Here is a 27,835-nt window from a genome sequence, read left to right as displayed (position 1 = left end):
CTCCAGGAAAACATGTCAAGCTTGCTAGAGAAAACTGAATACTTTTTTTTTTTTTTTTTTTGGCCCAGTTGCTGGAGGTAACCAAAACACTCTGTGCCACATACAGTAAACACAGCTTTACGCACAGATAGAGAGTGAAGGCATAGAGCTCACTGTGGAGGAGTTTTGAAAGACACAAAAAACTACCCCTCCCCACGTTACAGGCTGTGCTTGATTAGATAAGGAAACTAGGAGTCAGAAGCTATGGGCTCCATTACAGAATCATCATTTTTTGGATGTCATGCCTTGGCTGCTTCCTCTGAAGTCAACAGAAGTTTAGGCAGTCAGCTTGTTTTTCATGAATTTGGCAGAGGCAGACCATCACAACTGTTTAAACTAGACTTTCAGGATCTAAAGTTAAACAACCACAATGTGTAAGTGCTTTTGAAAATTATGAGCTATTCTGCAACAGAAAGTCCTTTTCCTTCTTCCTTTCTTAGCTGTCCTATCTATTTAAATTATAAAAGCGGTTGGGGAGAGAGAAAGAGACTCTGTCCTCATGCGCAGCATCCAGTGGAGCTGCTTCCATGGGGTGAATCACAGCTCACTGTCAACGCGGGATGAATATGGTGAGACTTGGGAGAAGTATAAAACCGCGTTGCCAGTGCCATTGCAGCAGATCTGCGTGGATGGGGCTGGGCTGCGTGCTGTGCGTCGGAGCCGGTCACAGGGGGGTTTGTGCCAGGACCACTTCCAGTTACTGCCTCTGTTGGAGAGGCTGTGGGAGGAAGGCAACAAGGTTATGACAGGCCCTTTTTGATGTGTTTCCACTGGAAGTCAGATTATAAAATACCTGCAGAGTTCACGAAGCTTCCAGGCTGAGCCTCCACGACAGCGTTGAGCTACAACCAGTTTTTAGGCATTCTCTGACCACTATTGCTGCTGCGGAGATAGTGGGAGCAAATGGTGAGAGCTAGCTGATCTTGGCTAGGGCTAAACCAAGTTCTCTGTCATTCCCACCAACTTCAGTGTGCTTAGGTCTGTGCCTCTTCTCCCAGTTCAGGAAAGATGTTCTCATTTGTTTTGTTCCATGTTACCCTCCCTCCGCCGTGTTGTACGGTCAGATGGGATACAGACTGCATGGGAAACGCTGCCCTGCCACGCTGCCTAATTGCTCAGCTGCTGAGTGAAGCGTGCAGCCAGGGAGCACGGGGTGCTGGTGTGCAGGATGCGTGTGTGAAAGGAAAAAACGCAGACGCAGTGGAAAAGTGGGTGCTCCTGGCGCTGGTGTAAATGGAAAGCGCACCCACGCGCGCGTGGCTGCTGGCCACAGCTGGTACCTCCTGTGCTCACAGCGCAACTCCTCCATTCAGCCTGGCTTCCTCTGCTGCCTCCTCACTGACTGTTGTGAGCTTGAAAGAGGGTGGGGGTAAAATTTTTTTTAAGGTAGTAATGATTAATTCTCACTTAATCGCTTTGCGTGACCAGCTTTTTCTGCCTTATCGATGCCGATTCTTTCATCAAGCTAACCTCTGGCCTGGCTGCGCTCCCCAGGTGGAGGCTGACTCATATCAACTCTGCTTTAAGATAATGCAGCAGGGACGGCCGAAGAAAGTAGGAAGCTGTTGAGATAGTGCAGCCCCATCTGCTGCTGCTGCTGCTGAAAAGGAATAGGGAAGAGGGGTCTGCTGTGTCATTCAACCAGCAGCATTGATGGCTTCGTGTCCTGCTGCTGCCGCACAGTCCCAGTCTGCATGCAAGGCAGGTCCCCTCCCAAAATTAGAGGCGATTAAAAACGGAGCATCGATTTGGCAAATGGCAGGGTAATTTTGTGTCGGCATGATAGATGGCTTCTCATAAGGATGGCTTTTTATTATTTCTTCACAGAAATTTTAACTAGGGAAAGCCTTTGTTTGTAGCCCCAGGGGAGGGAAGGGGTGGAAGTGGTGTGGAGCTGGTAGAGTTTTGGTGGTTGAGAATTTTTTTTCAAATGGAGGTAATTAAAATGACTGCATAAAAATGCCAAACTGTGGACAAAATGGGACGGCATTTCTTGATGTGGCCTTACTCCATTTTTCTTTCTTGATCCATGGGTTAAGCAGTTTGTCTTTTCTTGAAAAATCCCAATAATTGCACCAATTTCATCTCTGTTTTGACTGTGTGGGTGTTTATAATGGGTGCTGCAGATGCATCTCAGGAGCATTTCAGGTGTGTGTATGCAGAGCTCTGTTCCAAACGGGGTAAATCAGTGTAATAAGAGAAAGGTTGGGAAAGGTTTCCAGAAATGTCTGTTTTCACCTTTATGCAGCTGAGCAACATCATTATTTTTTTTTCTCTCCTTTCATTTTCTACTTTGCATCTGGAGAAGGCACTTCTTCAGCTTTTGCTTGGCTTTTGAGAAGGAGTCTGTTTTGGGATACCTGCTGTTTAAGGGTGTTGTAACACCAGATTCAGAAACAGTACAGATCTGACTATTTCTGTAACAGAAGAGGTTTCTGTCCCTTGTAGCAGTAGTAGATACCCCTATGAACATGAATTGCAACATACAGTCTAAGCAAGGAGGACATTTGGAGTTAACTTTGCCAGTTCACCCAGATCCCAGTGTGCATCAGGGAGGAGCAGTAGCCCAGCAGCCCACCCGTATCTTTATCTCAAGGCACATGAAATCAAGATGGACATCCTTACCCTGACCTTTCTGTCTGCACTTTCTCTTCCAATGCTGGAGGTGGGTGTTTCCTTCCACCACGCAGCCTCCCTCTAGCCTGTGTAATCCTTATCCCTTTTCCTAAGCAGGGCTGTGGAAACAGGACCATTTCTTGCTTTTTTTCTGCGTTGTCTGTCACAGGTATGTATTATGGGTCATAGACTGCCTTGCTGTGTGATTACAGAGCACCCAGCAGAAAAGAGGGGTCAGTTGAGGCATCTGCAGTACACCTCATCAGTAATAAGAAAAAGATGGCTTTTTTTCAAAGTGTTTTGCAGAGGCGTTTCTAGGAGGATGCATTTGTGGGATGGTGGATTTTTAGAGATTTTATTGTATCCCTCAGTTATGTGCATAGTGCTCCATTTGCTGCAGCATGGAAGGGACCATGGAGTTGCATATAGCTCCCCCATCTCTTCAGTGGTTTCTATTTGTTAGTGAACCTCTGAAGTCACAGCATGAATGCTGAGCCCACTCAATTTAATCAGGAGCTGCTCTTAACTCCGACGGCTGTTTTGTGCAGGAAATATTTCAAGAGAGAAGAAACTCACTTCCTAGGCTTAGCCAGTGAAAACAAGTGTGAGTTGCTGCAAATGGGCATAGCACTGTAGAAGTTAGTGCTGTTTCTCACAGTTAGAACTGGGTCCTTGTGTCTTTCTGCAATGCCCCCTCAAATATTGTTACTGGAGTCAGGATATATCAATGTGTGTGTGTGTACATATATTTTTTTATTATTGTTTTTTCATAGTGGGAGCTGCTTCATGCCAGTGAGGTTCAGTGTGAAGTCATGCCATTTTTTTCAGGCTGTGTCCAGTTTAGACTGGCATCCAAGTAGCTGCATGCTGATGTTAGCAGCAAAAAGGCTCTGAATGTCCAATAAAGGTTAAAATAGTGGAAGTGGCACAAAATGTTGCGGGGAGCTGTTGGATGCAAATAAAATTATAGCAATAATAATGTGAGCAATCCCTCTGCTTTACACGCGTGTAGGGAGTGCAGCTGGCTGTCTGGGCTTGACCCAGCCACTGTGGCAAAGGAGGTTGCTGGCACAGGGAGAAGAGCCACATCACACCCGAGGAGGGAGAAGCTCACAAAGGTGTGTGTGTGAGGGATGCCTGCAGTCCCCTCACGTGCCGTGTCAGGCAGAGTCCAGCAATCTCAGGCATAAAACACCCCCAAAAATCAAAATAGCAGTATTACTGTCAGCAAGGCACAGGGAGGGGGGAAGTTGTGCGAAGCACCACAACTTCTGTCCTTGGTGTTTTATGCACGAAGGAGGTCTCACTCCAGCCCATGGTGTTTCTGCCATCTCTGTTGTGAGCGATGGGTCATGGCTTTGGTCCCTGAGCCCTCGGAGCCGTGCCGGGCTGGCTTTGCCCTGGCAGCCAGGAGGAGCCCTTGCCAGGAGGGTGGCAAGTGCAGCCTGTGATCTCAAGCTGCATGGCTGCTCTTGGGGTCTTTGGTGTAGCTGCTCATTAGCAGCATGGCTATGTGCTGTGTTTGGCATTCAGCTCAGAGCACGCAGCACCCCAAGGCAGGACGCATGTGGGGAGCCTTAGGACTAGCTGTTTGGTGTGACAGTGTTCTTGAAGTCAGGCGAATTAGCCAGCTCTGAGACAAAATCTCCAGGTACAGGTCTTATAGTAAAGAACAGTAACAGTCGCCTCTTCCCCAGCCCAGACGACAAGGCCCATGCATTGCTTTTGAGTAATCTAGGAAGAAAAAAAAAAAAAAAGTTGTATTTATTTTCAATAACTCATTGAGGTAGAACAGGTAAGTAGTTTTACAATGCTGATTTATGAGCTGTTGCAAAATGCAAGAGCTATTTGTGGTAGCAAATTTCATTGATCTTGACTCCAAGAATTTCAGTACTGTAATGTTTTATGTAGTTTTCTTCCTCTTCAGTCCTGCCATTTGAAGTAATGAGGACAATTTGCCTTTATGCAGTCCCAGAGGAGACAGCAAAGTCAGGTGCCAGGAAGAAAACCTGGGTGTCCTGATTTACAGACACAGGTCTGCTCCTTTCGGAGGGAAAGCTTTTCTTTATAAAAACAAATGGCCCGCAATCTGTGCTTTATCATGCAATTAGCAGGCAATCTCTGGCAGGCTCATTTGTCTCATTTACCACACTATGGAAAGTTGCCCATGCCTAATCCAGTAGCTTGACCCCACCAGCATAAAGCAGCATACTGGTTCCAGTTGGCCTTGACCATGGTGGTGACTGGTGACTATGCACCTTCCCATGGTATAAGGCTTCCAATAGTGTTTTGGTCTTTTAAAATGAGTCTTGGTGATGGCTGTGGTAGCAGCTGTAGTGGATGATGCTGTGCAGTTTTGAAATAAATAGCTACGTGTTTCTTAGATGATGAGCGATGGCACTCTCCAGCCATTTGGATTTGGGGTTCCTACTAGCAAATACTTGTACCCTGGGCAGCTTCCCTGTCTCGTCCTAGCCCAACTCCTTCTCTTCCTCCAGAAGAAGCACTCTGTCATATGGGTGTTTGGCATACCACAGGAGGAGCAGTGCAGTTTGCATTTACATTTGTGTGTAAACCTGCCAGAAGACATTTCTATTCTTACTGGCCCAGATTCCTCCTCACTGTGACTAACCATTGCTGAGCTACAGGAGTTAGCATTGCTGCCTTTAAGCGCTGTGGGCCATCTTCTCAAAGGTTTATCTCTTTGCTTTTTTTAATTAAGTATGAATTTTGGGCCAAGCTACATCCCACTGTCTATTTAAGGAAGATAAAATGCCAGAAATCCTGCTTTGGGCCTGTGAAGTCAGTTCAGAAGAATTGGGCTCAAAGAGCATATTGTATTCTGTTTTTCCTCTCAGTCCGAGATCTTCTAATATCTGCAAACCAGAGAGGCTTTGCAGTGTCATCTCTGGTGTGCCTGTGATATGCTGAGACACTGCTCCCAGGGACTGCTGCAGGCAGCACCCCCCTCTCCTGATGGACTCATTTGGGGCTCTCAAACATCAGGCTGCCCTAGCTGATGCCTCCCAGCACCTACAAGAGATGCGCTGGGAAGGTGCTGTGCCATGCTCTGCCTTGTCCGTGCGCGGAGACAGGAGATGCAGTGACAGCAGCTTCTCTCTGTGTCTCGGCTGGCGCCGGCAGCACGGGTTGCTCTCAGGTTTGCCAACACCCTGGTACCATGCTTTGCTTGCACAGAGTCCTTTTGTGACTGGGCATCCTGACGGGTAGGAGGAATGGAGTGGAGAGAAACACTCGGAAGAGAAATGGGTTTTGACTGTGCTTTTTGTCCTGAAACTAGTCACTAATGACAAGGATAAATTAAAAAAAAAAAAAAAAAAAAAAAAGAAAAGAAAAAGGGCACTGCACAGCTTTTTCTCATGCTGCCCAGTTTCTATGTCAGCCTGAGTCTGCTGTGAGCCACGCTGAGCCTGTTGAACTGTGCTTGGGGATTGCACCTGGAGGCTGCCTGGGGATCCCCAAGAGAACCTGCTGCCAGTCGCTACATGTCACTTATTAGTGCTTGTACTCTCTGTGTTCTCATAGCGTGCACAGGTGTTGCATGAATGCATCACAGGAAAGACAGTCCTCGCTCCCAGAACCCACAGTTCAGCTTCTTCTGGCAGGGGCCATGGCCCATAGCTCTAAGGGAGGGTTGATGTTTGTGTAGTTATTTTTTTTTTTTTTTTCCCCCTCTTATTTCAACACCTCTATTTCCATCTTCCCTGTCACTGTGCCTGGATGCACACACACCTCTAGCATTGTTTTCATCCAAATTTTATCTTCCCACACAAGATTTTAGGACTGAATTTTCTTGGAGCTCTCTAGGAAGCCTGGTGTTATGCAGGAATATCCTATCCTACCCTACTGTCCTGATGGGGGATAAATAACTTCGAAGAAATGTAGGAGGTGTACAAATGAAAGTAGAGGTTTGCAGGTTCTCTAGAAACGAACATGGTATTCTTGTTCTGCTTTATAAAAGCCCAGTTTGCTTCCACTGAAAACACTACCTTTTTGCCTCTGATTTTAACGGGGACAGGACCAAGGGCTGTGGGGAACCTGGAAGAGCTGTTTTTCCCCTGCAGACTTGCAGACTAAGGTACCTTGTTCTTCCTGGCTGCAGAACGCTGCGATGACTGGGGTGTGGACACCATGAAGCAGATCCAGATTTATGATGGGGAACCTGCCAAGATCAAATGCCCGCTTTTCGAGACCTTCTTAAAGTACAACTACAGCACAGCCCATTCTGCTGGCTTGACCCTGATCTGGTACAGGATCGGGCAGGACCGGGATCTGGAGGAGCCCATTAATTTTCGTCTCCCAGACAGTCACATCAGTAAGGAGAAAGACACCCTTTGGTTTTGGCCTGCTCTTCTCAATGACACTGGGAATTATACATGCATGCTCAGGTAGGTTGTGCAGTGCAGCTTCTGTATGTCTTCAGTATAATCAAAGGACTCTCATGGAAGTGGGAAAATTATGCTGTTAGCACCAGATCTTTCTGTAGGGAGAAGACCATTTACATAAGCATTAATGGGAAAAGAATGTTACAATTATAAGACCGCTCAGTGCTGAGCCAATTTACATCGTAATAATTCTTGGAGCCTTGCAAACATTAATGAGTGTGCCTCTCCTTGCTGGCTGCAAGTGTCCGTGAAAATATTATTGCTGAGCCCATGGCAAAATCCACAGGCACTCACCATTAAGAAGTGATCTGTATGTCTAAAGTAAAAATAGCTTTAGATGCAGGGGTAATGTTTTGACTACATGCTAATTTGGCAAAGATTCATGAGATTCAGACTTCTAGGAAATTAAAAGTCTCTCTAAGTGTGCTACAAAATGAACATAGCATCTGCTATGCACTGAGCACAAGAGCTCTTTTTGATCTTCCATTGTCTCTTGTTCATCGCGTCTTTGACCCTATTATCTGCTTTACCAGCAGGGGAGTGGATGTTGCTTGTTAGTCATCTTTATAGGCTTTTCTGAGCTAGTGTGGCCATCTCTGATGGTGTTTTCTTTCCCATTTATAAATGAGTCAGCTAAGGCTGTATGTGCCTCATCGGTGCTATGATGCTTGTTATTGCAGATGTGATTCTTATTTCATTCCACTGCTATAGGAGTAAATAAGTTTCAACTAATCACCCCTATCCTCCTCTGTCCTTAGAAATACAACCTACTGCAGCAAAGTTGCATTTCCCTTGGAGGTTGTTCCGAAAGACCAACACTCTTGTGTAAGCCATTCAATAAAACCCATCGAGGAGATGTTCTACTTGGAGCATTACCATGAGAAGATCATATGTCCAGATATTGATGGGTTTTACCCTGCTAGTGTAACACCAACTGTCAAGTGGTACTTGGTAAGAAGGACTTATTTGGGCAGTCTGGGGAATGCAGTGTTGTATCTGAAAAAGCAATGGTTGGCATGAGAATCATGGAGCTATGTTTCAGAGTCTCACCAGTGATGAAGCTGTTAATGAAGCTTTACTAATTTTAAGGGCTTTGTTTCTATTGAATTCAAGGGTAAAACTGCTCTTGGAAGGGAACTGAGAGGTAACACTGAAACTTTTTTGACCAGCATGCACAAGTGCAGAATACTCTAGCAGGGATTTAGGAACCTCAGTTCAGCTGCAGGCAGTGTACCTGACCTGCTATGTAAACCAGTCACTATTCCTGTAAAGGAAACTGATTCATATTCCCTCTTCTGTTAAAAAAACAAACAAACAAACAAACAAAAACCCCAAAAACCAACCACCACCAACAAAAACCCAAACAACAAACAAAACAAACAAAAAACCCCCCAAACTTGCTAATGAAAACAGCATTTTTCCAAAATCCTTTGAGGTCAGGAGATTAAGTTGTATATCAGGCCTTTGCAAGGACCATTGGTGTCCTGTTTGACACAATTCAGCAAACCTCTTTTCTGAAGATGGAGACATCCCTAGTCCACCCTCCATATTGCTCTGATAATTAGGCTGTCTGCAGCCATCCTCAGGCTCTTGCCTACAGAATTACTGCTCAATTTTATTAAATTTTTACCTCAGTGTTTTTCTTTAGGTGGATGCCTTTCGTCAAGAGAGAATAAGAATTCTCAGGGGATGTGCAGCCAGAGGGTTATGGCACTGAATTATCTAACTGCTTATAAAGCGCTTTTGGATTTCTAGATAGAAGGTTCTGTATGAGTGAATTTAATAATAAAGAAAGTTGGCAACAAATACATCTGCTGATTAAAAAAAAAAAAAAAAAACAAAAACAAAAACCCAACCCCAAACAAAAAAACCCACCACCCCCCCAAAAGAAAACGCCCAACTCTAAAACCCTTCAGGAAAAACTTACTTTTGTATCCAAGAGGAGCAGTTTCACTTGAGTAGCTGAAATGCTATGCTTGTACCATTCATTGAAATTCACATCTCAACAATCAATTAGCAGAATGAAACAAAAAGCCCCATGGAAGTAATTTTTCAGGCAGCAAGTCATTCCATGCCTAATAAAAATCATTAAAAATGGTATATGACCCCTGTCTTAAACTGCCCCATTAGGATGTATCTGATTTGGAAATGTACCATTCAGAAATAATCTCTGAGAAAATGTGCACATCTTTGGGTTTTATGACAATCAAGATGTCATCTGCATAACCCTTTTCTGAAAAGGGATCTCTAGCTTGGTACTTGGCAGAGGTTTCTTGCCTTTCCTGACAGAAAGAGAAGAGCTATTAAGGTTTCTGTACTACAGATTCTCGTTTGCCAGTTGCCAATTTTGGGACCTCATCCTCAGCTGAAGTCAGTCAGGGTAGCTTAATTAGTCCCGAAAGAGTTAGACACGCTGACATCAAGGGGGACATGTCCTTTAGTCTTAGTATCCATTTGTGAATACATCAGCATTTTCTTCCTGTCTCTTTACTTTCACTCTTCACTCTGCTGAGGTGCTCACCTTGATTGCAAGTGTAGTTCTGGATCAGAGATGTCTCTCTTATAAACTTGTCTGTCTTTAAAGTGGGATAAAACTATGAGAGTCATCTGCTTCATCGCCTCATTTTCAAGGTGAACGTACCAGTTTGTATTCCAACATGCTTAAAGTTCATGGTATATAGGTCCAACGTACATCACAATCACAAGTATCATATTCATAGTATAAAAAACAGATCTTTGTAATAGCATTTAAACCAGTATCTTTACTTTTGAATCCCCAAACTCAAGTGTTTTTCTGCCTAACTCCAGAACTGCAACTTGGTGGATGGCTTCTATGAGCGACACCCCCAAGGGTCCAGGCTTGTCATTGGCATTGTCCGCAGCGCGTACAAAGGGAATTACACTTGTATTGTGACATTCAAGGACCACGGAAGAACCTACAATCTCACCAGAACCATAATGATGAAGGTGGTGGGTAAGAATGACTTTAAAATGCGTAAAATGCAGGTGGATGGCTGCATAAGTGGTGAAAACGGCTGGAAGAGTCTGTCACAGGATCCGTTTGTGGTTGTGCTCAAACTGCATTACCCAACTGACCTGGTATATTTTTGCTTGCTGGGGTCAGCCTCGTGTGACTGCCCAGGCACTGGAGGTCCTACCCACCACCATGTCAAATGCCCCAAACAACACAGAGGGTGACCAGGCTTAGGCTGGTGAGGTACAGCCCATGAGATGGCCAGGGGTACCCTCTGCTGGCATGTGAATGCATAACCTTGGCATTCTTGCTCATTTTTGTCTCCAGTGCCCTTTGCTTGTCGTTATTTGTGGGATTGTCCCATTATAGCCATTTACCTTGGTCTTCTTGCAATCTCAAAGCCTTGAGACTGTTAATCAGCCAGGCAGGGCTCCAGTTACCCAGCCCAGTGCTTGGACAGGTCATCCCACACACAAGGGCTTAGTCTGCCTGCCAGACAGAGCTTAAAAACCTAGTGAACAGTAGAGCACATGCTGAGTTCCATGGCAACTGCTGCTTTAAGAGCTGAATTAAATACTTGCGACAGGAAATGATGTTTGTATTTTGTTTTTTAGAAGCAGCGATAAAAAGAAACTGGTACAGGTTGTGCCTTGTGGGAGATGCTGAGTGGGAGATGAGAGGGGTATGGAGCTCTTCTGAAGTGAGAAGTCCAAAAACTTGTATCTAGACTTACCTGAACTTTGGAGAAGCCTCAAAATCTGGGTCTGGCCCTGAGTTTGGGGACTAGGATTAGATTTCTCTTTGCATGGAACTCTGCAGCAGGATTGTATCACATGTTAGATAGGGGCACTTGCAGTGGGGCGTGGGGGCATCATGAGTGAGGCTGTAAGGACCCCAGGTTCTCATAAAGTCCCTGTGGGGGGCTCTCTGTTCTCTCCTGCAGGATCTCCGAACAAGGCCTTGCCACCACAATTCACCTCTCCAAATGAGAAAGTTGTCTACGAAGTGGAAGCAGGTAAATTGCAACGCTTGCTGCCTGCTGTTGCTGCCCTGGCAGTCTGCCTACCAGGATGGGGAGACCCAGCCAGGCATGGAAGCTCTCCCCTTCCACTGCATCCCTGGTGCTTTCCCTTGCAGAGCACGCGAGCTGCCACAAGTTGCCTGGCAGAGAGTGTGGACTGCCAGTTCTCGATGCCAGAATAGGAGAGCATGGCTTTAAAAGTTTATTTTTCCAAGCACGAATAAAGGTAGATATTCAGGCATGGAGGTGCAGGACTGCAGCTGCAGAAGCAGATGAAATGGGGACCCTCAGCTGCTTAGAGAAATTCCTGTAGGATCTGGTCTCAGCCCTGTCCCTGTCATTTGTTCCAACCCTCCCTCATTCAGCCCCTCAGTGGCTTCAGCCTTCTGGCCACTTCTTGCTCATCTCTCCCTTCTTGGCTGATTACTTTCTAACGAATGACAGCTCTCCTTTTGCTGGCCTCACAGCATTGTGTAAAGGGGTACCATACCCCTTCCCCCACCCCATCTGTTTACACTGATAGCTCTTTGGAGCAATTCCCTATCTTGAATGGATCGTGTCCCATTACATTGCTGTAATAAATGTGGTGCTAATGATGATGATGAGCAGCAGAGTCTTCACTTTAACGCACAGCATTTTTGGCTCAGAAGGTCAGACTTCTTCCATAGTCACTCTAAGATAAAATCACTTATGGGCTGATCACAAAGATATTCACACTCCCAAGCCTGATCTTGAGGGGAAGTTAAATGCCTGAACAAGTGTTCCCCCACCAAAATGCTTTTGTGGAGCTGGATCCTTTGCTTTATGGCATCTGTCCCTTGTGCAGTGGGGATGATTAACACTGTCTGGCTTTCCAAGGAAGTGGTTGGCATGGAGCATCTCCCTTTGGGTGGGTCACTTGGTGCAGTCAAGGAATTTACAACACATTTGAGAAGGCAGGATACTTCTTCCTATTTATTTGTCTGTCATAAATCAACATGTTCAGGGTGTTAAACTGTTACCAGATGCCTGAAGGTGGATGCTGGCCTCATTCCCTCCTGAAAGGAGGCAGAGCTTAGGCTGGTAGGATCGCTGGAAAGCACAAAAGTCAAGGTGATGCTGTTTCTGCTTTGCAATACCTCACCATGGTCCCTTTCTTCCCAGGAGATGACCTTGTTCTGTCCTGTGAAGTCTTTTTCACTTTCCTGAAGGACTCCCGGACTGAGGTGTGGTGGACCATCGATGGGAAAAACACAGATGACATCACAGACCCCAAGATAAAAGTCACACAAAGGTAACATAGTGATGTGAACTTTCATTTGTATCTAACCCTCTCTTGGGTCCTGCAGAGAGGTGTGGGTACAGACGTGCAATAGTCCCATTTTCCTTTGCAAGGGAGTGTGAAGTCCTCCACTTCCCTATTAATCAGAAACCCCTGTGTCTGCACCATGCCATGATGAGGATGCCTCCAGACCTGGACAGTATCCTGTCTTACAGAAGGATTTGAGGGAGCTTTGTTTACCAGTTCACATTATCACTTCTTCAGGTCCTGGTAGTGGTGCCAACAGCTGGTGCTATTGTGGGACTCCTAAAACAGGGGCAGACAGAATTTTCTTTACAGGAATGTTCCCAAATAGCATAAGTGATAAAAATGTTTCAAAAAACAGAGGATGAAAACAAAAATGTAGTATTATACTTAGTATTGATTAGGAAGAACAGAGATTCAGTTACATGAAGAACCCAAATGAGGTTCAAAGTCCCATTTGCTGGGTGCTGAATTACATGTGGCAAGCAGTTGCTGCCCCAACTGGTTCGCAAACCTATGTAGAAAAAGGAAAGGCAAAAGGAAATACTATTATCCCCATTTTGCAGATGATCAGTTCAGGTAGAGAGAGACAAAAGTGACTCATCCAGGATTGCACAGACAATGCGATGTGGGCTCTGAATCCTGACTTCATGAGGTCTTGTTGCTTTGTAGGCAAGAACTTCCTTTATCTCTAAAATGCAACGTGACACAGCTGCAACTAGAAAATTATGAGTGGCAAAATAAATATTAAGGAAAATCAGATAAAGAAACAGCTGCAACTGTATTAAAATCTGAAATGTGTATCGATTTATAAATATCAGTTTAGGTGTTTTGGCTTTTTTAAAGAAAGCGTCAGGTTATATCGGGGAAAAGAGTATTTGCCACTAAGAACTTGCTGCAGTTTCACATATGTAATCCTCTAGTTTTTCTCTTACAGTGAAATTACTAGAGATTTTGAAGACAAAACTATCATAAGGACTCTAACAGTTGCAAAAGCCGCACCAGAAGACTTGAAACGGAATTATACTTGCTATGCCAGAAACGCCAAAGGCAAGGACCATCGCCAGGCCATAGTGCACATGAAAGGTAAAATACTTGCAGAGCATGGGTGTGAAATGAGGCATGCTCAGAGAGGCCTGTCGGTTCTTCCTGGAGCCTTGCCCTGCAAAACAGTAGGGGAACAAATAATTCCATCAGGCCTTTTTCCCCAACACATGCTGTTCTGTATGCACTGCTGTATTATTGCTGTCATACTGCACCACTTCTCGGAGGCAGGGAGCAAAGGACAGATGCCACATATACCCTACCATGGTCAAGTGCATGGGGAGAGAGAGGGATAGATAGACCTGTTGTTCTCATCCCATCTATGTACCACAATTGAAGTAGACCTGAGGGGACAGGCTGCTTGGAATGATTTTGTGTTACTTGCTTGTGTGAGGGTTTTGCATGATGCAACGGCTACCACTTGGCATCCTCCAGAAGGCAGACTGCACTCGTTGACATTGCTCAGGGAGTGAGACAGTCTAACCGCGACACTCTGTGGTTTTACTCCTTGCTGTGATGATGCTTCAGTCTAGATACAGCCATCTCAGCATGGATGGTATGGACTGATCCACCTCTGTTCAATGTGGATTTTTTCCTATATCTTTCTTTCATCAAAGACTTTGTTTCTGTTTCCCAGACCCACCTGTCAGTAATAAGAACTGAGCCCTCACTATAGGTATGTGAGGTTTCCTGATTAAGGTGGATATTTCCACCTCCTTATTAACCTCATCTAGAGCTTTAATACCTGCTTACTGTAGGTTGGAAGGAACAATAGACCAAACACACAACTGAGGCTAAAACCATTTGCCAGTGTGTTCATCCTACATACATAATTCTGCTAGGATGATAATGTTTGTACATGTAGCAGAAGTGAATCTAAAATCTTCGGATTCTTTCTCTATACAGCAGTGCCTAAATGCTGTTTTCTAGTGGACTGATCCACACTACCCTCTCTCTTCCTCCCCTGTCTGCTCCTAAGCAGTTGAGTGGGTTTGCTCTGAGCAGACCTGGTTACTCGCCACCCCTCCTTTTTGCTCTGTTCCACAGAAAAATTCAAGAACCATTCCCAACTGCTGCTGGCAGAGAAACCTTAAGCTAAGCTCACTGCAGACCATCCCACTGCACATAGGAACATCAAGCATGCCAGAACCTAGCCCCTCAGCACTTGTCTTCCATTTTTTAGCAAGTAGCTATATATGTTGGCTCCAGCTCTTTCATTACATTAGGTTATATATGTTTCCTGCTTTTTCTGGATGATTTCCCTCTCCTTCTCATGTACTTTCTGTTGCTCATCACCTAATGAAAGTCGTTAAATTCCTTCCATTTTCTTTTTTTGTAATTCAGTTTCTAAGAAAACTTACTAAATCTTGAAATTTTGTCATGTCTCTACTCACTGCTGTTCTTTTATTATGCAGTTTGCCAGTGTGCATGTCAGCTGCCACATGAATTGCCATAAAAATGGAGTTGCCCAGGGTTACAGTTAGTGGAGTTATTTTCTGTCCTTAATACAAAGAAGCATCAGTGGCATGACAGACACCGTATGAGTTGGAGGGGGGCCTGTGATATTCGGGCTTGATGTCCACAGGTTGTCCTATTTCTTTGCAAGCATTTCAACTTTTCTGTAATGAACTCCAATTCTTCTTTCTTGGTGGAAAACAATCAGGCCATGGCTAGTTATGTACTTGCTGTCAGTCTTGGGACAAGCCACAAGAACTGTGCGTGTTTGATGGGGAGGGAAAGGTGGTGGCCATTACCTTTATTTGCTGCAGGTGAGCTTTGGCTGGCTCTCCTAGAAGTAGAGTGCTGTTGTGTTGCCCCAAGAGTTTGCATATAGTGCTGAGAAGGTCATGTTCACAAGCTGGCTTTGGACTGTGCAGGTGGTTTCCATCAACAGGTCATTCTACCATCTGCCTGCTCCCAGGGTCTTGCTCAGAGCCCGAAGTCCAGCCTGTGCTTTGACTTGCTCTGCCAGCCCAACCAGACCTAGTAGCCCAGAACGGGGACTCCAGGGTGGCCAGCCATCATGTGTCCTGCCAGAAAAACCTTGGCTTGGCCACCTTACTCTGAAGGGCCAGCTTGGCTCTTGGCTGTTCCTTTGTGGTATTTGGCTGCATGTGACACAGGCTTGTTGCTGCTCAACTGAAGGCCCAACCTGTTCTGTAAACCATACCCCCTCTTTATTTTTGAACCCAGTTGTGGCACCGAAGTACACCGTGGAGCTGGCCTGTGGACTGGGGGCAACCATCCTGCTCATTGTGGTGCTGATAGTCATCTATCACGTTTATTGGTTTGAAATGGTCCTCTTCTATCGGGCTCATTTTGGAACAGATGAAACCATTCTAGGTAAGGAGCTAAAGGGCTTACATTTATTTTATCCTGCTACAGGCTTGTCCCTATGTTTTCATAGAGGAATCTTCATGTAAGCTATTTTTAACCTTCTTCACAGCATAATGACATTTTGACCTTCCATTTCTATACCTGCATTCAGTTGTGTGGGTCATTTTAGAGCAAGAGGAGTCAGGTTTGGGTTGGGGGAAAGGAGAGAGAAGTCCTCTGTATTGTCTGCAGAGGTGAAGTATGGACACGTCAGAATCCCTTGGGCACTGCCCTGCTGATGCCTAGCTGTTTCATCCGATCTAGATGGTCAAGATAAGTTATCAAGTTTCAGTAAGTCTCCAGTGGCTCTGGTGACTTTATGTAAGGATTCACAAATCCAGGGTGATTTGCTTTAAAATGTGGGAAGGCATCCAAAAGGATGGGTCTGGAAATCACCCTTCTGTCCTCAGTTCTTCCACAGTTTCCCTGTGTTGCTGGGAGTTCATTTCTTGGGACTCTGAGCTGAGATTTCTTCCTCTGTAGGATGAGGAGGGTGTTTGAGCCCTCGCAGCTTGTGGTGTGAACCTGCCAAGGGGGTGCGGCGGCTCTCGGAGGGTGTAGGCAGGGTGCAAGTCTCTGTCTGGTGGGACTGCTCATGTGGATAGACAGCAATGAGAGGAAGCAGTGTCAGAGGTGTCAAAAGACAAAAGGACTGTGGACAGAATGGGTTGGTTATCTTGCTGCGGTCTCATGCCTTCAGTGACCCAGCAGTCTCCAAATACCCTGCATGTTCAGGCTGGGTAGTCAAAGAGGCAGGGCTGCTGTCTTGTAACTGTGGAAATCAATGTGTCTTAACCTGTGGTGCCTGAGCTCAAAGTGAACCTTCATATTGGCTTTTCCCATGAAGTAAGTCAAAGGCTCAGCATGTGCAGTATCACAAGTGTCTCTTCTGCCGTTTGTGTTTCTTTGCGCTTCCAATGCTCAGACGGGAAGGAGTATGATGTGTACGTGTCCTACGCACGCAACGCGGAGGAGGAGGAATTTGTGCTGCTGACGCTGCGGGGAGTCTTGGAGAATGAGTTTGGGTACAAGCTGTGTATCTTTGACAGAGACAGCCTCCCTGGAGGAAGTGAGTATTTCACAAGGGGCTGTGCTCCATGTGCATCCTCTTTTTATTGTTCTTTGAGGTATTGATAATTGATAGGAACTGGCTTATCCAGATTAACTTTATCCTTTGGTTTTTTTTCCCCCATCTCCATTAACGATCTCTTGTTGGTATTTTCTAATGTTTTTGCTTCATGTGACAATGTTGCAGATGCTCCAGGCCACCAAAAAGGCTGCAGTGGGCAAGTGGTGGTTGTTGGTCATTTCAGTTGCTCTCCCCAGGAGTGATGTACAGGAGTGATTGATCTATCGACATGAGGGAATCAGACCACCGACCTTCATGCAAACCCTCTAAGCTGCCTTAAAAAAAGGGGATAAAGTCAAGGCTAGAAAGAAAAGAGGCAGGGGGAGTGTGATACTGGACCAGACTGGTAGCTCACAGAGGGTAATGGTGAGTGCCTGTAAAACCAGGAGTGTCTGCTTCAGGGAGGTGTGGAGAGCACCACGCCAACATCAGTGAGAAGATAATGTGCCCTCCCAGAAGGCCTCCCGCTCACCCTCATTAATTAGAGAGTCTGTGTCTAACATGGCATACAATTAAGTTGCTATGATTACGAGTACTTTGTTGCAGGTAGTGAGACTCATCTCTTCACTAAGATGTAGATTTGTTTTTCACCATTTCAAGCTAAATCGTACAAGGTTCTGGACACAGTGTCTGCTGGAGGGTTGCAGGGAATCACCAAGAATGGAAGCTTGTGAAACTCTCCAGATATGTGTACAGTCACACAGGTGCCACAGCAAGGGTACAAATCTAGCCAACGCTTTACATTTCTAGTGTCCCGGGGACTGAGTTGGCTGTATGATCCCTGATGCCTACTAAAAGTTCAAAGCCTGAACTTTCACCAGTGCAGACTGCCCCACTTTGAATTCTGGGGCTTTGGGTCAGGACCCCACTGATGACAGAACCTGTGCTGATAAAGTCCATTGGGGTCCCTTTTGGGTAGGACAGGAGGGACTGCTGCAGTCCCAGCCCAGCTGTCTGACAGAGGGAGCAGAATCAGTCTGGGATCTGTTATCTTTATCTCCTAGATCATTGCCAGGACACAGCACCTCTAAGTTTGAGGGCAAATAAATACTTGTGCCTCAGGGTGCAGGGAGACAGCTGCAATCCTGGTGCTGTTCCTTCCAGAGAGAGCCTGGATGATGTGGCAGGGCACCTTCCAGGCTCTGTTTCCTTGATGCCAGTGCCAGGCTCAAACCAGGTTTGCTCTGAGCTGTTCTCACCGGTTGTTCCTCAAGATGTACATCTCCTTCCTGTTCCCTCTACCACTTCTTGCCGTCTTCCCCTTTCCCTTTGGAGGGTCTCATTTTCCTCCCAGCACAACTCTCCTGGGTTCCCTGCCCTTCACTCTCACCTCCAGAGCGCTGCCATCCCTGCTTACGGTGGCAGTCACTACCAGCCTCAGCCCAGCGCCAGCCCTCCGGAGCACTGCTGCGGTGGCTCATCATCGCACGGCTTGTTTGCAACGCTGCTGGGGCTTCCCTGTTGCTTCTTAGCTAGGATTTGACTAATCTCCTTCTTGGGGAAGCACGGTGAGCCAGGAAATAGCTTTTGGCAGCTGGTGGCATGCCTCCAGAGTGTTCATCTGAGTCACAGGTAGAGAGTTATGTTGTCCTTGATGAAGAAACAGTGGGAGATGGATTATCCTGGGAGTTTGCTGACGGGGACTAATCAAATGTGCTTGACAGCTAAATGAAGTTGCTTGTCAGAGTTATTTTATTCTCCATTGTATTTTCTGACCAGTCAAGAGCGTTCCCTTGTCAATGAAGTGTGGGAGATTCTGCAGCAGAGAGTGCAAGCACCAGGATTCACACTTACAACGAGTTTTCACATTAATTACAGAAAGGTGCCTAAGGATAGTCTACCTGCAGATGTTAGAAAATCAAAAAGGATCCACGGTTACCATGACATGTCTCCAGCATAAAGGGTATCACTTTTGGGACACTTCATTAAAAGTCCTCAGAGCAGTTTACTTGTCACTTCTAGAAACACTCAAATCTGCTTTCATCGATGACAGCAACAGGAACAGCTGGATGAGTAACAGGAGTTAGGGTGGTAGTAGTTCCAAAGCAAATTAACCCATGAGGACATTCAGGGAGGGAATCTATCTACAGTAAGTAGATACTTACTGTGTGTATTTGGTGTGGGGAAACTGAGGCAAGAGGAGTGAAGGGATTACCCAGAGTCACTCTGGACATCTGCCAGAGGAGGACGTAAGCATAGGCATTCGGGCTTCCTGACGCCTCTTCAGGCTGAGTTTTTTCCTTGAGGTCATATGTTGTCCAGCTCCAATTTTCCTGCTTTGCTCCAGAGCGCCCCTTTTTCCACTCTCACTAGAAGAAAGCTAAATCTGAGCCTACCAGAGCAGCCCTCTTGGCCATATGGCATTCTTATAGCATTGGGCAGTGTCACTGCCACGTAGTACAGTGCCTTTCAGATGTAGCTACGGCAGGCATCTCCGTGTAGCATGTGGAGGAGGAAACACATCTGTAGGCAGCCTAGGGCTGGGAGTAGAAGATGTCACTGTATGGGGTAGTGGGTACCAGCCATGGTGTAGGAGGCCCTACCTGGAATCGCTTGCAGGGTTGGGAAGCACCAGTATAGTCTCTAAAAAGGGCCTCCAAGGGATTTTATTGTCCCCTTCAAGAGACACCTGGTGTCACACTAGCAGCTCAACAGCATGTTCTCCGCCATCACTAACCACCTCAATGTTTCTTTCTCCCAGTTGTCACAGACGAAACCCTCAGCTTCATCCAGAAAAGCCGACGTCTGGTTGTTGTCCTGAGCCCCAACTACGTCTTGCAGGGGACGCAAGCCCTGCTGGAGCTCAAGGCTGGTCTAGAGAATATGGCCTCCAAGGGCAACATCAAAGTCATTCTAGTGCAGTACAAAGCCATCAAGAAGAGCAAAGTGAAGGAGCTGAAGCAGGCCAAGGCGGCCTTGACTGTCATTAAATGGAAAGGAGAGAAATCCAAGTTCCCAAAGGGCAGGTTCTGGAAGCAGCTGCAGGTGGAAATGCCAGTGAAAAAAATTAGCAGGAGTTTGAGCCTTGAAGGGCTCATGCGTATCCCTGAAAAGTGTTTGACACCATCGGAAAACAAAACAAAACAAACCCCCAAAATCCACAAGTTAGGCCAGGGAGTGGGAAGGAACTCAGGGTTTTTGCCATGAAGGACTGTGTCCCAAGCATTGTAGAGGACAGTCATGTCTCCCTGTAGCTTTTCTACTGCCCTGGCAGTAGAGAGACCAAAGATGCCTACACCTCCTCTCTGCAAATGCATGTCCTTGTCATCAACCACACAGTCGCTGGGCTCAGCATCTAAATTTGGGCTATCCAGGTGCGATGCAGACAACACCTTGTGATAGCATGGTATTTGCATAGGCCAGTACTCCTAGCTCCAGTTCCTATGGGACTTTTGTTAGCATCCAGGACAGAGCTCCTTTCCTCTCCTAAGCAGCTTCACTCCTTCCTGGTCGTTGGTCCTTGTTGCAGAGGCTGGAGAACAGTTTGAAAGGTGGCTCCAGTATAGAGCCTTTCATGCATGTCCCAGCTATATCGTGCTGATCATTGTGGGGGGAGCATAAACTCTTGAGGCTCCTCATCTTTGCTCCCCATGTTTCTGTAGGAGCAGGGGCATTCAGACAGTTTGGCAATGTGAAATGGCTGTTACAAAAGCATTTTAAAAAAAGCTCCGCTAGGTGATATTTGTATTGTAGCATTTCTACTAATAAGTGGTCAGTCTCTGGGACTCTGCAGTCTCTTGAGTACCCCAGATCCTTCAGGGCTGTAATGCTTGTAATCCAGGGGAAATATCTCATCAGTACAGGCCATGGAGCATGTCTGAGAGATGCCTTTTTCTAAACTCAGGGACTTCACAAGCACTGCAAGGAACCCCAATTTACTACTGAACCCGCCTACTGTCTCTGTGCTGCTGGCTGGGGGAAAGCATCACGCAAGGTGCTGCCGAGGCCTCTGGGATGACACTGGATATATATCCAACTCCCCAGGAGACCCTACAAACTTATTTGAACTTATTAAAAACTACTAGCTCTGTCCAGCTGGGTAAGACTATGAGGAAAAGCTGAGAAAGTTGGGGTTGTTCAGCCTGGAGAAGAGAAGGCTCTGGGGAGACCTTATTGTGGCCCTTCAATACTTAAAGGGGGCTTATAAGAAAGATGGGGACAGACTTTTTAGTAGGGCCTGTTGTGATAGGACAAGGGATAATGGTTTTAAACTAAAACAGGGTAGATTCAGACTAGATTTAAGGAAGAAATTTTTTATGATGAGGGTGGTGAAACACTGGAACAGGTTGCCCAGAGAAGTGGTAGGTGCCCCATCCCTGGACATATTCAGGGTCAGGTTGGATGGGACTCTGAGCAACCTGATCTAGTTGAAGATGTCCCTGCTCATTGCAGGGGGTTGGACTACATGACCTTTAAAGGTCCCTTTCAACCCAAACTATTCTGTGAAGACTCAGTGTTCTCTGCCTGGCTATGAACATCACCCATTCATAATTCAGGGCTCAGGTTTAAACTAGCCTTGGCGTTACAAAGCAAGTCTCCACCCGTCTTGTTTCCAGCCCAGAGCTGCAGAACAGAGGATGTATCTCGGCTTCTGCAAGCTTTGCACAAATGGAAATAAAAAAAACCATTGAGTACCAGTCCTTGCTTCAGTGGGAGGCAGCAGACATAGGAGAGGACCTGGTGAGTTAATCCCCAGCAGACAGGCTTTTCAGACCAAGGAGGGGAGTGTCCCTTCCCTTGTAGGACAGACCAAAGCACAGTGGGACTCTGGCATTGACTGGTACTGTTGTTCACAATGTTTTCACATGAAACTACAAGCTCTGGGGGTGTCTCCATACTCCTGTAGCTTCCACTGCAAGGGCCTGCCCACTTAATTGTGGAATTCAGTATTATGCACACGAAGTGCTTGCTTATTTTTTGTTGATAATGGTTGCTCCTGAGTCACCTCTGACTCATGCTTTTGCTCTGTTGGTGTCCAGCAGGTGAAGCATATCTATTCATAATGGCATTAAAAAAGCACTACAATTTGGAGTCTATGCACTATTCACCCAGCTGAGCAGGGAGGTTTGAGGGCCTCCCAGTAAACAGCCCAGTCTTAAAGGTGTGGGGCTGAATCCTGGCATCAGTGAAGCCCCTTGCTCTTAGCATCTTATGATTAATGATGTTATTCCAGGGCAGCGGGGAGCCACAGCCACACATACTGTTGGGCAGGTACTGTACAAATGTGGAACACATAGAGCTTCTTTCTCACCTTCCTCTTCACCCCCGCTGCCCCAAGTAAGCTTTGCTTTAAGCAGGTAAAATTGCAGTCAGCTTCACTGAGGGCAGTGGAGCTCCTCATCTGTGCAGAGGTGCTTAAAAGCTTTGCTGTTACAAGCTTTTCTACCGTGGCTGTCAGTGGAGGGACAGAGCTGCTTCTTCCCACACTCCAGAAAGCTTCATTTGTATGAAATAGCACCCAAAACCATGCTCAGCTTTGTGAAGCCATTGCAACCACATCATTTTGCCCAGCTTCACCTTTTTGTTTGTGTTTTCAGCGTCTCTGTAATCAGCTGCCAGATCTGCAGGCAGAGGAAAGGCCCTGAGGCCAAATCAGAACTGTGTTAGATTCCAATTTGATTTTTAAGAAATAGTCTCAAAAATACACATAAATTCAATTAACATCCCAGACCTCACCACGTCACATCTCACTTTTGGCTGAGGTACCAAGAGAACTTCTGCTGATGTTTTAGTAAGACTGATTATTTTAGGAAGTTAAATTCACCTCATTTATCTTGCTGATTTTATTCAAAGAGTTTTCCAAATAAATAATAGACCAGGACTTTCTCTGGCATACATCGCAGCGGCCCTTGGTGCCATTGCAACCTCAGAACAGGATTACTGAGAGACATCAGCAGAGCACCCACAAGGCAAAAGCTGCGATGGTCTGAAAGGGGCCCGAGAAGTCCAGAGGGAGCAGTGTGGAAGGAATAGCACTGGACCAGCTCCCCTTCCGTGGGAGCTTTACCACTGGCATTGCTGGGAGCTGTCAGGTGAGGGGCAAAGCCCAGTCCCAGCTGTAATGCAGATCTGCAAAGCACCTCACATACGCCTGCCATTTCATCCTATGCCACGTGTGGTTTCCATTGTGGGATTCTGTCACAGCATCTGTCTAGTTCAGTTGATTCATTTGAGTTTCTGTGCTCTAACCTAATGTTTATCAATATGCAGCTCATACAAAATTCCTCGTCGTTATTTCATGGGGAAATAGTGTGGCACAAATTGGAAAAAATATCTTCCCTCCCCCATGCCGTTTGATGTTGTACAGCTGTTCCAGAGTTTTCCCTTCTCTTCTCTGTATGTTTTTGCCTTTATGTTATTTGGTCTGTGAAGTGTCAGTAGTTTATTTTGCTTTTCAATAAAACATTTTCACTTTTGCATTTCAGTCCTTGTGCATTTCTCATAAGTATCATTTTCCTCCCCATTATGTCTGTGAAAGGCTGTTAAAGAAAGATGACTGTGTGTAGTCTAAGCATTGAGATCATGTGGGGACACCTCCTTAGAGGGGGGCATTTTCCTGGCTGTTTCATGGTGTGCCTGCAGAGATCCTGAGGCACCACCACTGCTACCAGGGCCATGCAAGCAGAAACACAATGACACGCACCACTCAAATGTCACCCAGCAGTGGCACACACACGCAGAAAGTCTCTGACCCAAGGAGTGCTCAGTCAGCAATCACAAGATGGAAAAATGGGAAGGAAATGCCCTCCTTGTGCTTGAGAGACCAAGCCAGAATGTTAAACAGAAATCTTGGAAATCTGCCCTAACCACAGAAATCAAACTCACTCTTAGGCTGCTTTGACCATCACCTTCCAGGTAGTTGGGTAGAAAAGGTTCATTTAGCTTCCTGTTTTCCCATTGAAGACACTTTCTTGGCTTTTTCCCTTGTTTGTATGCTAGCAGGTAAGTTGAGAAAGAGCTTAGTACTTCCAGACCACTAGCAAAATGAAGACTTGTGACAATCTAGGGATTTGCGGTCTATGGGGTATGGGATCTGTGACCCCTCAGCTTTTATTGGTCTGGGACAAATGTATGGCTCTTATAATCCTCTGTTATATCTCTGGGTCGCGTTAGGGTAGACATGAGTAAACCAACAAAAATATGCGGTGTCCTTCGTAATCACGTAGTAAAGATAGATTTTTTTAGTATAAAGCAGATATATCCAAGAGTATCAAATTCCCCACTCTGTCAGTACCAAAGCCCCCACAGTGTTATTGCTGCCTGCCCCATTCTGTGCTGTTGGTGTCACTGGGAGGGACCATTCTGCCTGCACACTATGAAGTGGCCACTCAGAATTTTTCGTGAGCTGGGATTACATTGTAAACTGAACATCCCAAGGTATCCTGGTCAGCCAAGTCTAAATGCATCCCATTCTCAGAAATAAAATCTATCTTTAGGAATTTGAGCATTTTCCCTGCCAAAAAAATGCCAAGTCTCAAAAAGTGTTGCAAATTCAAAATTGATAAAAGAAAACCATTACTGTCGGCTCAATCAAAACATTTCATTTCAGCAGTGTTGGAATCATTCACATTAATTGAACCTGTGCTTTTTGAGCAGGCAGGTAGAATAGGTGACCTCCCAGGGGCTGCTCCTGCCTACATTTTGCTGTGATTCTATGATTCCAGTTTCAAAAAGAAAGACCTTTCAAACCAGCAGAGGAGCTTTTTCTTTCACAAAATGTCGAAGCTCGGATGATTTCAAAATAGATCTCAATCAGTTATAGAAAGGTTTGAATGAGGTCTGGGCTCAGTAAATTGGGAGATTGCTGACAATTCTTTGTGCCTTTGAAATAGGATGGTAAGAACATTTCATGGCATGAAGTGAAAATTCTGACAGAACTGACTTTATAATCTACTTTTGGTTTCAATGAATCAGTGTTTTCCTGGGGGGGGGGGGGGGGGGGGGAATCCCCCCCAACCTTGTATACAAGAAAAAAATACTTCACATAGTTTGATTTATATTCCAGTATTATGTTAAAGAAACAAACAGTGCCTTACTTTCTCCATTAGGATATTATTGTTCAATCCTTTCTCCTATCCCAAGTTCTTGGTCCCCAAATAATCTAGCGACAATGAGTTTTACAGCTAGTCATGTATCTTTGAAAAAATAAGAAAAAAATATTGCTCTGTACAATATTAAAATAAGACGCATCCAGGTGCAACATGGTGCACCTTCTGCTGTGAGGTAAGGAAAGAGAGAGCCAAGTGCTGGAAGAATAAGAGACATTGCCATTGCAGGGAAGGAGCAGTGTTTTTATGTATATAAAAGACCAGTGTTCCACTGGCAGGAAGAAAGGGGAGTCTCCAGACTGAGGAATCAAGGCTTTAGCAGCGTGAAAGGCAATGGAAGCAGCAGGTAGCTCTTCTCCCCAGAACAGCTCTTTGGAAGACATTCCTATAGGGAGGCTTTTGTCTCAGTGTGCAAGAGCTCTTACTCCAATGATCCCTGTCCTGCTTGAACTCCACCTTGTCCTCAGGTCCCCACCCATCTCAGGCACCAGCACTCAGTAAGTGGGTGGGGTTTTTTTTAAGTTTTTTCAGTTCTGTTAATCAGCTTGGGTTAATTTGCTAAGTGCCACAGCCCTATTAATTCTCACCCTTTCCACTGCTTACTCATTAGCCATGATACCTTCAATATGCTTACTGCATCCCAAGCCATAGATAGAAGTCCAAGGACATCCTTCAGGTTTGCTGCTTTTCAACATTCATAACAAAAGAGATGCTGCCCTTGCCTGGCACCATTCCAGCTAAGCATCTTGCTGAGCTTTACAAACTGCAGTTAATCCCAAGAAATGCTTTGAAGGACAGTATTTTCACCTTCCCCCCCCCCGCCCCATCAAGCTAGGGGATCTGATGGAGAGGTTTAAGGCTGACATTTTTGCTTTCTAAGTTTGGAGCTTCCATTTCTAGATGAGAGAGCATGAGAGGGAGGGAGGTGGGTCTTAGCCTTGTCACTGCGAGCTGTGGCACGATGACGTGATTGCTTCACTTTGTTCCCCCCATGCAAAGGGCTGCCAGAGCTGTGGGCAGGTGGTTCCCGAACAAGACCTGCCCTTTATCAAATGCCTGCACTTCCCTGGGCAGCAGTGATGCCATGCAGGGCAGAAGTCAGAGTACGGTCCTGGCTTATCCTGGCTTCTCATTTACCACTTCAGCCTTCTCAAAAACCCACTGCAAAGCAAAAATGCTGCTGTTGCTCATGCAGTCCTTGCCAGCAGGAGCGTGGGCAAGTCGAAAGTCACTGGGCTTGTGCCAGGTTTGCCTTTGTGGGAAGGGGAGATCTGTGCAGGTATGCCACCTAACAGCTTCCTTCAGCTTTTCTCTCCCTGCTCCCTCCCCCTTGTGCACCCCAATTCCTCTGCCCTTGCACTCTTAGATACCACCGAAGCTGTGTTCGACTTCATCCAGAGGAGCCGCAGGATGATCGTGGTCCTGAGTCCCGATTACTTGACAGAGAAGAGTATCAGCCTCCTGGAGTTCAAGCTGGGCATCATGTGCCAGAACGCCATCGCCACCAAGCTTATCGTGGTAGAGTACAGGCCACTGCAGTGCACCCACCCCAGCATCCTCCAGCTGAAGGAATCCGTCTCCTTCGTCACCTGGAAGGGGGAGAAGTCCAAGCGCTCCGGCTCCCAGTTCTGGAAGGCGTTGCGGCTCGCCCTGCCGCTGCGCAGCCTGAGCGCTGGCACTGGCTGGAACGAGAGCTGCTCTTCCCAGTCGGACATCAGCCTGGACCCCGTCCAGAGGAGAAGGAGCCAGCTGAAAGGGCAGCTCGGCCCACGGGGCACCGCAGCAGGGACTCTCGTTCCCGGAGGGACAGCCCCAGCCCCCGAGTCAAAGGCCAAACACCGAGCCAAGCACTTCTTGACGTGCCAGTGTTGTGGGACCTATTGCAATGGCGGCAGCAGACTCAAGCGCAAGCATCGGGCTGTGGCTGAGCCCAGGTGGGACGCTCATCTCTGCAAGCCGGGCTCGGGCAGGCCTACGGCACAGGGGGTTCAGGGCAGAAGTCGAGCCGAGCCCCCGCCGGCACAGGCTCCCGCTCTCGCCCTCTGCCATTACAGCGACCTGTCGAACAACAACGACTTCTACGTACTCTAGCCAAGAGGCTGACGGCACCGCAGGTGCTGGGCCGGCAAAAGAAACTCACCGCGGCCTCAGCTAAGATGTTTTTATGATATCGCAGGCTGACGCGGTGTCGTTCACTGTCAGTCCCATGCCGGCACGGAGGACTGCAGCGATATCACCAGTGCTGGTGATCTGAGCCAGGGACCTGCAGCCACACACAGAGCAGCGGCTCGGCTCAGGGCTGCCCGCCTGGGTCCTTCTCCTTAAGTTAAACTGCAAAGTGGAGCTGAAAATGTGTTTCTCTAGCGTTGCTTTTCCCCAGCCGTGGTCATTTTTGCTGCAGGGCTGCTGCTGGGGTTGGGTGCGGGAGGGCAGGTCCCCAGGCGGGGGTCGGGAGGGAGGGAGGGGGGAGAAGCTGTGCTCCTGGCAGTAACCTCTTTGCAAAGGGTAAAACTTTGCTAATGAGGGTAATGGGAGCTCCCGCCAGCGCAGGAGTGCGCCGTGCAGTACGGTGCGTTATCCACTGTGGTTTAGAAGAACTTTGTCAAAAGTTTTAAGACAAGTCCCTTCTCTCTAAATAAAACTGATTTCTTTAACCTGCTGCTGTTACAAGTGCCGTGGGAACTGGTAAACGCTGGAGCCTTGTTCACCAGGTGGTGCCTGGGGAGGTGGTTTGCACAAGCTGTCTGAGGTCCCCTCCTGTTCCCAGTGCTTCCAGTGGGCTCCTGGGCTCGGTCCCTCTCCTGGGGATGAGGGAGATGAGATTCATCTTTCACATGATGAATTTATTCTGTCAGTTGCCTGGCCTTTCGTGCAGCAAGAAAGAAAACCATTACAAA

At 46.6% G+C, this 27,835-nt stretch overlaps 1 protein-coding gene across 7 annotated transcripts in view; it reads left to right on the top strand.

The window, feature by feature from the left end:
- The window catches only part of IL1RAP (interleukin 1 receptor accessory protein), a 49,797-nt gene extending 22,462 nt beyond the window's left edge, over window positions 1-27,335 (top strand). For 4 of the 7 annotated variants that reach the window (XM_069792406.1, XM_069792405.1, XM_069792404.1 and 1 more), the window contains 9 exons: window positions 6,779-7,064; window positions 7,820-8,012; window positions 9,870-10,035; window positions 10,979-11,050; window positions 12,200-12,329; window positions 13,279-13,427; window positions 15,579-15,728; window positions 16,687-16,830; window positions 26,305-27,334. In XM_069792406.1, the coding sequence (XP_069648507.1) occupies window positions 6,779-7,064; window positions 7,820-8,012; window positions 9,870-10,035; window positions 10,979-11,050; window positions 12,200-12,329; window positions 13,279-13,427; window positions 15,579-15,728; window positions 16,687-16,830; window positions 26,305-27,029 (2,015 nt within the window). In that variant the 3' untranslated portion in view covers window positions 27,030-27,334. Of the gene's footprint in view, window positions 1-6,778; window positions 7,065-7,819; window positions 8,013-9,869; window positions 10,036-10,978; window positions 11,051-12,199; window positions 12,330-13,278; window positions 13,428-14,432; window positions 14,771-15,578; window positions 15,729-16,686; window positions 16,831-19,591; window positions 23,315-26,304 lie in introns of those variants that run through there. The other 3 variants (XM_069792403.1, XM_069792408.1, XM_069792410.1) reach the window with 3 other exon arrangements.
- The last annotated feature ends 500 nt before the right edge of the window (window positions 27,336-27,835 follow it).

This window comes from Haliaeetus albicilla, chromosome 9 (assembly GCF_947461875.1).
Source record: "Haliaeetus albicilla chromosome 9, bHalAlb1.1, whole genome shotgun sequence".
NCBI lineage: Eukaryota > Metazoa > Chordata > Aves > Accipitriformes > Accipitridae > Haliaeetus > Haliaeetus albicilla.
The sequence above is the reverse complement of the archived record's forward strand: the minus strand, read 5'-3'. Positions and strand labels throughout refer to the sequence as shown.